At 37.9% G+C, this 13,578-nt stretch overlaps 1 protein-coding gene across 2 annotated transcripts in view; it reads left to right on the top strand.

Moving 5' to 3' along the window:
• Positions 1-13,578, top strand: part of GIPC2 (GIPC PDZ domain containing family member 2) — a 77,314-nt gene that overhangs the window by 15,166 nt on the left and 48,570 nt on the right. For both annotated transcript variants that reach the window (XM_079777010.1, XM_079777009.1), the window contains exon 2: positions 12,797-12,982. In XM_079777010.1, coding sequence (XP_079633136.1) covers positions 12,797-12,982 — 186 coding nt within the window. The remainder of the gene's footprint in view (positions 1-12,796; positions 12,983-13,578) is intronic.

The raw sequence follows: 13,578 nt of genomic DNA, 5'->3' as shown, positions 1-13,578 counted from the left end.
TCATTGTAACAACAAAAAAGCCACCACAGAATTTCCATATGTTTCATTAGAGGCCAATATCACCCTACCACCTAGCAATATTGCTTTATGCCAGGTTGCCTGAGGTTAAGTCCTTGCTCTACACTGTGAAGTTAGGAGGTAAGGGGAAGAAAGTGGGAAAGCAAGAGAGAGGTTTGGAAACCAGTAGAAAGACCTCCTGTTGGTTTTATAGTTTTGTTTTAAGCATCAGTATTCTAGGATTGTAATTATACAGAGTGGAACATGTGGTTGGTTTGTTAAATTTGTGATGTTTCAAAATTTGTGACAATTTCACACTTTTACTGGGTCCTATGATAGATAAAGAGAGTCAGGGCGGTATATGGAAAAGCTTTGAGGTCAGTCCAGTGGGGAGGTGGGTTTTAGGGTATGGTGGCATGCCCTGGGTTTGATTCTGGAGATGCCACCATATAGCCTCAATTTCTGACTGGGAAAATATAAAAATAATATATTATAGGATTATTATGAGAATTGAATGAAGTCACATGTTAGATATCTAGAACAATGGTTCAATAAATGTTACTTCTCTTTCCTTTTTTTCCTAAAAAAAATGTGGGTTCTTTTTGGTCAATTTATATATATATATTTTTTTTTTCTTATAATTTTTCTCTTCTAGCTCTATAATTTTCATTCTCCTACCCTTTGCCTAACCCCAAGAAATAAAGAAAACAAATTTAAAACTATATCTCTATACATGATCTTTAAGCTAAGTTCTCAGAGTGGAATTCTATTTTATAGTAACTATTCTGGACTCTTCTGATGAGGCTTCTTCAGGACAGTGCAGTACAAACCTAATAAACCATTTCCATCAACAAAGTGGAAGATCCCAATTAAACTTGAGAAATATTAAATATACCACTTTAGTCAGAATTGTCTTGCATTGCATTTGTCAGTGCTTATTTCTCCTGATTCAAAAATAACTCTTTAGTAAAACCCATATATTTTTTTAGACAAAAACATATTTTTATTGATTTCAGAGAAGAAGGGAGAAGGAGAGAGAGAGATAGAGACATCAGTGATGAGAGAGAATCATTGATCAGCTGCCTCGTGCACACACACACCTCACCATCCCCCCCCACTGGAGATTGAGCCCGCAACCTGGGCCTGTGCCCTTACCGGGAATCGAACCGTGACCTCCTGGTTCATAGGTCAAGCCACCCCAATCGGGCCCCCTATTTCTTTGTATCCTATTTCTATGCATAGAGAATTGCTTTGACATGCTTTATCTCAGCATTTAATTCTATTATTCTACTCTCTTTTCCCCACTGAACATTTAGAGCTCATTTTCAATTCTCCCCACACTTATTAAGTCTCCTAGAATCTTAATTGTGCTCAAGTCACAGACACTGATTTTTTGCTTTTGGGGAAGATTACTTAGATGCTAAGGGACAGAAAAACTCCACCATTCCTTTTTCTCAACATCCAAATCCTGTGTTTTTATTTTAATTTTAAAATCTCGTGCTGTCTTAATCTTACCACTCTGAAATGGGAACATGTTTATTTGATCAGACAGAGGATGCATTCAAAATAGATGGCCCCATAATTTATATTCCAAACCCAGACCCTTCAGAGAATGAAAGGGGTAACTCACTGGGACCTGTGCCATCCTCAGTATAACCAAATTGCCCGCTAAAAAAGGAGAAAGAAGAAAAATATGCGAGAAGGTTTATCATCCATTTGTTAATTAAGCACCAACAATACACAAGCCCAGTTTCCTGGGCAGTAAGGAAGGTTTTGAACGGTAGGCATTTAGGGATGAGGTGGGGAGAGGAGAGTGTGGTCATAAAAATAGAAGCAGGTAGTGAGGGCGCAGTGTCAGCACCGAGCCTGGAGCCAGGAGACTCTGGTACTCCTTGTCCTGGCTCTGGCCTGGTGACACATTCCTGGGAGTTGGGATGGAGTCCTGGGGGAGCCTGCCAGCTTCTTCGGGAAGCCCCCTGACACTGCTGGGTCCCCCTCCCCTCTTCTCTGCCTGCCCAGTCCCAGGAGTCTCACAGGCAGGCATGGCAGGAATGTTGGCACGCCGAGGGTGGGAAGAAGTGGCTCAGGGTGGGGAGCGGGAGCTAGTAAGAACTCCAAGCAAAGGTGACAGTTTTCCATCAGGGCTGTGCCTGGGTGTCTCCGATTCTGTGACAGAATTCTATTTTTGGCAGCTCCTCTCCGCCTCTTCCAGGCCTCAGTTCTTGGGGCTCTCTATCCCTGGGTGGCAGATAGCTCAAAATTGGGTGACCCCGAGCCTAGAAGAATCTACACACACACTCTCCAGATTTAGGGCTAAACTCACTGTGTCACACCGGCCCTGCCTATTGGCATATTTTTTAATGCTTCTCAAATTTTCTAATGCACAATTTAAGGGTTTATGGTAGTCAGTGAGCTAGCCTCCACCCCCTTCCCTCAACTCTTTGTCACCTCTCACCTAGGGAACCCTGTAGTACATTTTCCTTTGTCACCTCTTACCCTGCTACTCTATAGTACATTTTCTTTCAGGTGTCCTAGTTTTAGAAGAAAAAAATCAATTTCAGTCTTTCTCTCTCAAGATGTTTATAGTTTCACACATGGCCCAGTTTTCCCCACAAAGTGCTCATCTTTATTGTCAGAAATTTTGTTCTAGGAAATAGTAAGAAATAGACTACCCTCCTCCATCACTCCATCTTGACACCTGAGCAGCTCACCATGCTTGCTTTTTCAGTGTTCCATGATTTATTTGGGCGGTTGTAAAATATCACGTGCTTTGTAGACATTTCACTGTAAGGCTAAGTCCGCTTCCTGTGCTAATATGAAAACAGTGCTGAGCATTCTGTCAAACTTTAAAATTGTGTTTAAGGACCCTTTGGGACCCAATGGCCATGTTTAAATAAATTATATTTGTGTATTTATTTGGTAAACTGGAATGTTTGACCACAGGTCTTTTTAGTAGTAATGATAATCATAATATCATGTTTCACAAACCGCTCTACTGTGTTGCTCTCATTGTTTCCATGGAGATGTGAAATGGCTCCTTGTCAGTCTCTCCTTGCCCTTTCTGTTTTCTTCCTTCCTAAGTGGCCAGCAAGAGGAGGCTTTTGAGAAAAGATGTGGTTTAGAAAGCCAGAAACTTTGAGGCTGCACCTGACCAGGGCAATAGCAGTGATTTATGATGTCTTTAAAGTTGGCAGGTAACCTTGTAGCATTATTAGACTAGGATGGAGCTCAGATAACTCCTCTGACTGGAAGAATATTGTGGAAGAGGATGCTATTTATAGTGACACGCATTGGATTTATCTTACTTGTTGGGTTAGTGTCTGTGTAATGTCCACAAAGGCAAGACTAAATCCTTTACCCTATTCCTTTAACCTTTTCTGTGTTTCAAGAATTGATTGGAGATTTTGACTTTCTTTGGTACATAGTTGCTTTGATTAGACTTCATTAACAAAATAAAATAATTATTTTGCTTACTCTGGGAAGTCATTTGGTAGATTAAAAAATGTGAATTTTATTCCCCCCCCCTCTGTTTTTGGATATATTGTTTTTTGTCACATTATTTTGCTTATTAAAAATACTGGGGGAAGAAAAGTAGTGGTACCAGAGAAGGAAGAGTACAAAGGATGATTCACCTTTTATTTAAGGCTGGCCACTGCTGACACACGGCTAATTTAGAAGTGAATCATTTATAGAAAGTTCTACACAGTTCGAGGCAGGGCTTTGTACTATATCCTTGTGAAGGTCTAAATAGAGCATACAGTATCAGGTTTCTAAATCTCTGTCTTTGAGCCAATTTTATATCTTTCCTAAACTGTGGAACTTATTTCTAGATGACTGTGACTGTTGACAAGGTTAAGGCAAAGGCACTGTCTGATGAAAAAAATGTATTTTTAATAACAAATCTTAGAAATTTATTATGTATATTACAGTGAGATTTTAAATGTCTGTATTTATAATACAAATAAGTTATTGTAGCTAGGAAGTTTTATTTTATATTTTAATCCTCACCTGAGGATATGCGTATTGATTTTAGAGAGAGGGGAAGAGAGAGAGAGAAACATACATATTTTTGAGAGAGAACATTGTTGGTTGCCTTCTTTATGTGCCCCGACTGGGTATCAAACCCGCAAACTTTTGGTATACGGATGATGCTCCAACCAACTGAACCACACCAGCCAGGGCATAACTTCTCACTTTAAAATGATTTAACTGGAAGAAATAATTTAAAAATTACTTATTTAAAATAGATCAAATTAAATAATGTTATTAATATTTTTTATATTTATTAATCACCCAATACATTTGACTTTTAAAGTCCAATGATGCATAGATACTTTTTGTAAGCTGTCTTCACCATTTTTAGGAAGTGGGTGGTTTACTAAATAAACAGTGTATTTGGCTCCATCTAGATAAAAAACCAAAACTGCGTAGTCTCTGCCTTCTAGAGGTTTTAAATTCAAAGCTGAATTTATATTTACATCACCGGTACAGTAGTATGGGTTAGAAAAGCCCAAAAGTCCGAATTCCAGTTTTGACTCTGTTATCGACTAGCCATGTGACCCTAGGCAAATTACCTGATGGGTCTGAGTTGGTTTTCTCCTGTGCACACAGGGCATAGTAATGCCTGATTCTAACCTGACTCACAAGGTGAGTTGAGCTGATGCTTTAGGAAGTGATCAGTAATTTAGGTGTCCGAATGCAGATATTAGGTGGCAGAGAGGCAAAATTGCCAAGAAAAGAGCCTGGAGTTGAACAGTCAGGGCTGTGGTTACGTTTGTACCAAATACTACTTCACCACAAGCCAGCTTACCTTTCTAAGCCTTTGTTTTCTAATCTGTAAAAAAATGGGTATACTAATACCACTCCCAGAATTGCTGTAAAAATGAAATGAGATAATATGTGAAAGTACCTGGTACACATAAAGAATCAATTAGTGTTTCTTTGACCTTACTTTTGATTAAAAAAAAAAAATTCTTCTAGAACTTTATCTCCCCAGTTCCTTCACTCTCACAGTACTTTACTGGAAGTGGGAGCCAGTATGTACAGTAAGTACAGCTAAGAGGGATGAGCGGGTACCCCAGCCTGTGACTGTAACTGAAGAATTGTTTGAGTTCTAGAAGTTCCTTGATACAACACATTTACCAGATACTTGTTGGGGAGTCATGTTGGATAAGACACACAGAGTTTTAGGGAAGAGTTTTGAGTAACACAAGTCTGCCACTGTAGCTTGGCTGAAGTTACTCCCTCTGTTCAGCCATTCAGAGTAAAGGGGTAATCCTTCCCCCCAATAATGATTTTGTTCTTAGTTTCAGGTTGTTTGTAATTCCTGATGTTTTAAGGGTAATTAACCAGACAGAGGTAAGGTAATTTTTTTTTTCTCTTTTTGAGAAAAAGTCTTTGAGACTTAGATAATAAGAACAGCCCAGATAAAAATATTGGTCATTAACAAAGGAAATATAATCCAAGTGGTTTTCTTGGGTATAAAGGTGTGGTATTAACTTCTGATGAAAGTATGGCTTCGTTAATTGCCAGGTTTATTATTATTATGCACTTCCTTTTCTTTGTTTTCTATAATGACATTGGCTGATATTTCTATAATGCTTATTTTAGAAAATGTAAAAAGTTAGCAAGGTTCTTGGGGGTGGATTGAGATGTAGGAAAGTAGTGTTAAAATATTTAGTAACACTGCTGTTTTAGATAACCACAAGAGGTAACTGTTCCAGTTGCTTATACTTAAAATCATATCCACAAATAATGTAATATAAGCATGCCAGCTACACAAACCCATAATTTCTTCCAAAGATTTTTGGAACATGTGGAATCTTGGGCCAACCCAGTTCCTGTTTAAGGAAAGCACTAAACAAAAGAAAGTTGAAAATGAACTTCCTGGAGTTGTAGAAATGAATTTTGATGTGTTTTTGAGACATTTGTAATCTGTTTGTGGTATGTTAATGGGCTCTACACAGTAATTCAGACTTTTATCATCCTAGCCATATTGAGTTTCAAGGATGAATAATCATAGAAGAACTATAAAGTAGCAATTGGCATATAGAGGCATGGTAAGATTACTGTCTATGAATTATCTTTCAACAACAAAAGAAAGTTGAAGGATAATGTAATTTATGGGGGAAAATGAAATTTGTTCTGGTTGTGACATTAAAAAGCAGCAAAATCTGTTATCTTTAGGAAAAGCAATGCAATTTAAGAAGCTGTTAATCATAGGTATATTATTCAAGAAGCACCTGTATTCTAGGAATAATAACAATAACCTTCATATAGAGCTTTTTATTTTAAAAAGCATTTTTATATATACCCGGCCAGTGTGGCTCAGTGGTTGAGCATTGATCCGTGGACCAGGAGGTCCTGGTTTGATTCCTGGTCAGGGCACATACCCGGGTTGTGGGCTCGATCCCCAGTAGGGGGGTGCAGGAGGCAGCCGATCAATGATTCTCTCTCATCATTGATGTTTCTATCTCTCTCTCCTTGTCCCTTCCTCTCTGAAATCAATAAAATATATATTTTAAAAATATAGATCCAGGTCTCTTACCTCTAAATTCATTGTGCTTTTCTCTTTCCTTTTATAACCTTTTCTTTATTTTTAACAATCATTACAAGGATGACATAGCTCCTCTTTAGAGACCTATTTATTTTGCTGATATTGGAAATATTGGCACTTTTTTTTTTTGTTCCTGAAATTTTTGATAGAGAGGATAGAATATGAAATTAAGATAACTGCATAATATCTTAATCCATTAAAGGAAACACAATTTACCATGCACCTCAGTTTTCTTTTTAAAGTAGGTAGGAAGAACTTGTAAACTGTGAAGAATTATGAAGATCCAAAGGATAATGATTCTATTAGTCATGAATCTTTTAGTTGAAAGCAACAGAAAATCCAATCCGGAATAGGCTGGTGAAATTATTGGCTCATGTAACTAAACGTTCTGGGATAGGACTGTATAACATATAGGATGTTTTCAGCTGCAAGTAGCACAAAACTATTTATTCAAAGTGGCTTAAACAAAATCATTATTTTATGCAAGGCAGAGTGGGCTCCATAGTTGGAAAATAGATCAACTCCCAATGTCAACAACCTAGGCCTACTCCATCTCTGCTTTGCCTTTCTTGGCATTAGTGTCTTGCTCAGTTGGTAAGTGAGATGCTGCAGGAAATTCCTAGACCATATACAGATGAGGCAACATCCAGGGGAAGAAGAAGATGTCTTTTACTGTTTGTTTCCTAGTAAAAAATAAATATAAGCTTCCTGGATGTCTTCCTCCCATATCATTTTGGCCAAGATTGGGCCACATGCCTACTCCTAAATCAACACTTAGTCTAGTTTTTGTCTTATGCCTGAAACAGAGGATATGAATCACTTTCCTCTACAAGACACAGGAGATATAGATACTTGATATCTGCAGATTATGTTAAGAGGGGAAAAGGGTAGACAACTCTCAGTGTCCACCCTTTAAGTGAGACACTGGATCCAGAGGCTCTGCCTTTTTTCATGTGTTGGCTTTGTCCCCAGGCTCACTCTTCTAATATTGCAATGGTGGCTGCAGTAGTTTAGGACTCCATGTGAGGGGGAAGATGGAGGAGGGGGGAAGCGGGGAAGAGGGGAGAGGAAGGGAAGGAGGGAGGGAGAGACCTTTTTGGTAGTTTCCATGGAAAAGAGGATTCTTTCCCCAGAATCCTCAACAAATTTTTTCTTGGATATTGTTGGCCTAAATTAAAGTCCGAATTAATCATAGTGGATTTAAACCTAATCATGATTCATTCCCTGTGGAACTGAGGATGGGGTCACTGTCACCGAAGCTACCATATGGCTTGACATGGGAAGGAAAGGTTTCCAAAGGAAAATCAGGAGGGAGGGGAATGGATACTATAGATATTGATGTCCTGCATGAAAGCAGTGTAAGGCCCTCCATCATGTGGCCCCAAAGGGCAACAGCTTCTCCTCCCATTAATCCATTTCTCCTGTAGATAGGCACACAATAAGACAAATAAGATAACTCTTTACATACTAAAATTTTAGAAAGGAGCATGTAAGTCTCATAAAAGGTGTATGAAGTCTAATAGGTATATAGAAGATGAAGAAGTAATGTTAGCCTATGGTGATAATAATAGAAAATGTAGTATTTTAGCTAGGCTTTATTGGATGGGAATTTTTTTTTTTTTCATACACAGACTGGGTTTAGAAGTTGTGTTTAAGCTATGACATTTTTGGCTAAGGGAACAACATGTGTAGACATATGGAGATGGAAAAAATACAAAGTACAAAATTGATAAAGACATGAAGTTCTAAAATTGAACTGCCCAATATAGTAGCTGCTAGCCAGATATGGATAATGAGCACTTTAAATGTGGCCAATTCAAATTGAGGGTAAGGTGTAAGGGTAAATAACCACCAGATCTTAAAAACCTAATAAAAATGAAAATTATCTTGCCCTAGCCAGTTTGGCTCAGTGGATAGAGCATTGGTCTGCAGACTGAAGGGTCCGGGGTTCGATTTTGGTCAAGGGCATATGCCTGGTTGTGGACTCGATCCCCAGTAGGGGACGTGCAGAAGGCAGCCTATCAATGATTCTCTCTCATCATTGATGTTTCTCTCTCTCGCTCCCTCTACCTTCTTCTCTGAAATCAATAAAAAATATTTTTTAAAATCTCAATTTTTATATTTATTATATGTTGAAATTATATTTTGGGTGTATGGCATTATATAATTGAGGAAATTAGATTAATTTCTTCTATTTACTTTTGTTAATGTGCTTGTTAGAACATTGAAAATTATGTGGCTTGCATTACACTTCTATTGGGCATTGCTGCTCTAGATAATCGAACAGTCATGAGTACTCCATCTCTCCTATGAATATTGGCAATGATGTTGGTACAACACCAAATATAGATACCCCAGAAGATGTTAAGCATTACAGTTTATAATGAAAAACCTCAGAAAGGTTTATCTAATAATAGATATTTTTCCTTATATGACACCTTGCCTTGAGAGTACTACATCTTATCTAGTATACTTATACTCTGGAAGCAAATATTTCTTAAAGGAACATTGATAATATAACTGCCTCACTGTGTTTTTTCCTGTTATTTTTAAAAAATCTTTTACCGTTAAGCATTTATAGCTGTGTTAATTGTATAAAATCATAATTTTCTCATCTACAAAATGAGGACAATAAAACCTAGTACACAGCTATGTTGTATTCAGTGAGATAAGTGGCTGTGTACTGTGAATGGCATTGGGATATAACCTGAGCAGGGCACTGTTAGACATTCTAGAAGAGAGGACGATGTCCAGGTTCTCTTCTCTCTCAGAGTGAGAGTGACAAATATGTGTTACAGCAACTGGTCTTCAAGGCAAGGTGACTCAGATACTGCCGTGAGGTACGAGATTTAAATGATGTGAGAAAAGTGGAAAGCATGATTGATTCCACCTGGGCAGTCACATTTGAACAGAGTGTCAATGGACAAGGGCATAGGGATGGAGTGGGCAGACAGGCATTTCAGATTTTGGATGGAAGGAAATGTATGAATGAAAGCAGGAAAGTTTACAATATGTATTTGAGTTTCCTTTGGTTTAAATATTCATGGATTTTAATAAATTACAACTGGCTCATGTTGCCTCATGGTACCTCAGTGGAGCATCTGCCAGCCAGGCAGTTCCTTGCATATGGGGACTGGTCATACTCCTCTTGGTACATCCAGAGTGCAGCACAGAACCTGGCAAAGGCAAGTGCCCCAAGTGATGAGTAGATGAATGCAACATTTATTTTTATGTGTATTTTTTAATATATTTTATTGATTTTTTACAGAGAGGAAGGGAGAGGGATAGAGAGTTAGAAACATCGATGAGATAGAAACATCCATCAGCTGCCTCCTGCACACTCCCTACTGGGTATGTGCTCCCAACCAAGGTACATGCCCTTGACCGGAATCGAATCTGGGACCCTTCAGTCCACAGGCCGACGCTCTATCCACTGAGCCAAACTGGTTAGGGCTGAATGCAACATTTAGAACGTGGTGTTTTACGTTCTTATTTTTTAGTTCAAAATACAGTACAGAGGATGTGTTTGAATTTCTAGATCTTTATCATATACTTACAGATAGACTTGCTGATAGTTGTGCATTGAGCTTGTATGAGTGTTAGGTTGTTATTCTCCCGTGAAGAGCTGATCTGAAGCCATGGAGCTTTATTTACCTGCTGCTGCTGAGAGCTGGCCCTTACTCCACCTCCCAGGGACCATTACATTCCTGCAGGTATTCAACACGGCTCCCCATGGAGCTCCATTCCATGAAGGATGTAGCTGGCTCCACTCCTTCCTCCAAAAAATAAATGATGCCTTGTCTGCCAACTGTTGGCTACCTGGAATGGAACATTATTTTGCAGGGGAGAGAACACAATGGAAAAGGGGTATACCTACAGGAAATCTAGTTGCTCTGCAGTGAAGCATGTGAAAAATGAAAATAAAGGAAGCAGCTTACGAACTAGAATTTCATTTTGCGTGCGATTTCCTTTTTGGGTCTCTCCCTCCCCCTGCCAGCTCTGTTATATTATCAGTATGTTTTAATGTTTTATTTCCTGTCTATCTGGTAATTTGCTTTTATATTACTGGTGTTTTGGATCCACTATGAATACCATGAACAGATTCATGGGAAAAGAACAAGGAGAAAACTAAGTTTATTTCTTTATTCGCTTCTCATCATTTTAAGAAAGGAAGTCAGGAAAAGCTGCTTTCTATGCATACTCCTTTCACCCTCCACCCACTATTAATGATTTTTGCTAGTGGGCTAATTAAACCATTGATTTACCATTGAAATAAGAAATATGAGTCATTCTTGTCTTGAATGACTTTTTTTTTTTCTGTGAATAATACAATATTTAAGTAGGGAACATTTGCAAAAACTTACTAACTTCGAAGTCAAATATATTATGTCCTCACTGAGAACAGAAAGGGTTAAATTTAAAGGCCAACCAGTTAGCACAGCTCATAGACTTGGATGAAAAGGGGAAAGGGTGGGGGCAGTAGTTTTCCTTGTGGGCTTTTATTTGGTACCCTGCAGGCCTCTTGCCCTGTCCTCATCTCTAGCTTCTTTCACATACCTCTGAGGTTTGGTCAGAGCTGTGCAGGCCACGCTGGACTTTTAGTTGTATAAGAGGGAGAGCTGTCTCTATTCAGATACATTTTTATGTGGCTTAAAAAGCCATTTAATAATTAGTAATTATACCATTTCTGAGATTCATGAGGCTTCTGAGATTCACGGATATGTTAAGGCTCAAGGTTCCAGTGGGAACTGGGAATGGTGTGAAACTTAGAAATATAGGGAGAGGGTTGGAGCAAGGCTCCGGGATGAAAGGACTAACAATATTTGTGGCAAATATTCCTTAATAAAAAAGTTAAGCCCTGGCCAGTGTGGGTCAGTGGGTTGAGCATTGTCCCATGTATCAGGAGGTTGCCAGTTCAATTTAGGGTTAGGGCACATGCCCAGGTTGTGGGCTCCATCCCTGGTAGGGGGCGTGCTGGAAGCAGCCGATCGATCCATGTTGCGCTCACATCGATGTTTCTTTCTCTCTGTCCCTCTCCCTCTAAAAATTAAAAACATTTTTCATTTAGCCATTTTGGTATAAAACTCTTCTGTTAAAATGTCATTCTTCGGTTTGGTACATTGAAGGTACCAATAAATGTTTGTTAAACCTTATTTCTAAACCAAGGCCAATCCTCCTTCTCCTCTTCCATAGTTTTGTATGTGGGCCCACAAATTACCCAAAGGATGGTTGACAAACTTAAGAATAGCACTGCAGATTTCAGTAAAATGAATCCTATTTTTGAAGGAAAATGAGGTCAAATAAAAACTTGATCAACATAAGAAGTGCCTTTAAAATCTCCACACAACTTTCCAGTGTTCCAGTTTTTTATTCTGTCTCTACCATCATGTGAATTTGGCAAGCTACATTACATGCTCCAGAATTCAGTTTCCTCTTTTTTTAAAATTAAGGAATTGGATTAATCTTTAAGGTCCATTTTAGACATGCTTTAGACATTTTTATTTTAGCCCCTCATTCACTAATTAAATTACTTTTCTCAAGCACTGTAATGTAAAATAAAATTTTCCTCATTAAAATTTTTTTTTACCAGTTTTTAAAAATAGTCTTGCATGTATTTTCATTGTGGCATAGAGAGCATGACCTGACCTTTGGGAACACAATCTTTGATTTCAGCACTGTAAATGGGAGGTGACAGAAGATTAAACCACTTTGAAATTGGCAAGACCTGATCTGAGTCCTGACTGACAAGTACTGGCTTAGTGACCTAAGGCAAATTATTTACTCTCACTAAGACTCAATTTCCTCATCTGTAATGTGGAGATGATAATGTATTTATAAAGTTATTGTGAGCATTAAATCAGATACTGGATGTAAATTGCCTAGCACAGAGCCTGGTTTATGGGAAACAATAAAAAGTAACTAATATTGTTGATATAACCTTTTTTTAAATTGCTTTTTTAAAATTACCATTTACATTTAGTGTTATTTTGTATTAGTTTCAGGTATACAGCACTGAATATATGGGATTGTAGTTAGACAATCCCATACCCTACAAAGTGTTCCCCTGAAATTCTAGCACCTGACCACGCCGTTGACAATATTTCCTATCCTGTACTTTATTGATGTAACTAACCTCTTATGTCATAAATCAGGACTATTTCATTCAAATATTTATTAAATAAATGAATGACCAGAATGTTTTTCTGATGGAAACTGACCTAAGATGTTTTTTTCTTCTTGCAGATCTTATATTGCACTTTAAACACACCTAAAGTTGACATGGAAAAACTCTTAGGATCACAAATAGGTCTTGAAGATTTCATATTTGCCCATGTGAAAGGGATCAAAAAAGAAGTGAATGTGTATAAATCTGAGGATTCACTTGGTCTCACCATTACAGATAATGGTATTGGCTGTGCTTTTATAAAGGTAAGTCTTAAAAAATTCCTGTGCGACCTGAGAATAACACTTAAGAAAATCTACCAGGTCAAAGACAGTTGGAAATGAACTTCAGGATAAGAGCCAGCTAAGAAGGGATGGATAGATTGGTAATGGTTCATTAAAAAATGTTTTAAAGACATCGTTTTTTGTTTACCCTTTCCTTGAGTTTCTTCTGTTCAGTTTAAACTTCCTCTAGAATTTAGAACTTACTGAAAACCTGGCCCTGGTGCCTACTCATCCATATGAACTCTCTTAGGTCTGTAGTTCATTAACATCTGATGATTTCCATGCTGATTTCCTGATTTAGTGTTATTTCCAAGTGCACATGCTTTTGGCCATCTTATTTACTTCTTTAAAAATGCTCTTCAAACTTTCCTAAATGTTTTAATTCCTTTATTGAAATACAAAGAGAGCACTATGGAGCTGCAAAGGCAAGAGAAGGAAGTTTGAAATGGTATGAAAAAACTATAAGAACTGAGGAGTGGCAAAAAGAAAAGTAGATTCATCTCTTAAAAATAACAGTTCTATTATTGTAATAAGTAGTTGTAAGAACACTGACTTATCATGAGCTTGGAACTTTGCAT

Source organism: Cnephaeus nilssonii (genome assembly GCF_951640355.1).
Source record: "Cnephaeus nilssonii genome assembly, chromosome: 7".
NCBI lineage: Eukaryota > Metazoa > Chordata > Mammalia > Chiroptera > Vespertilionidae > Cnephaeus > Cnephaeus nilssonii.
The sequence above is the reverse complement of the archived record's forward strand: the minus strand, read 5'-3'. Positions and strand labels throughout refer to the sequence as shown.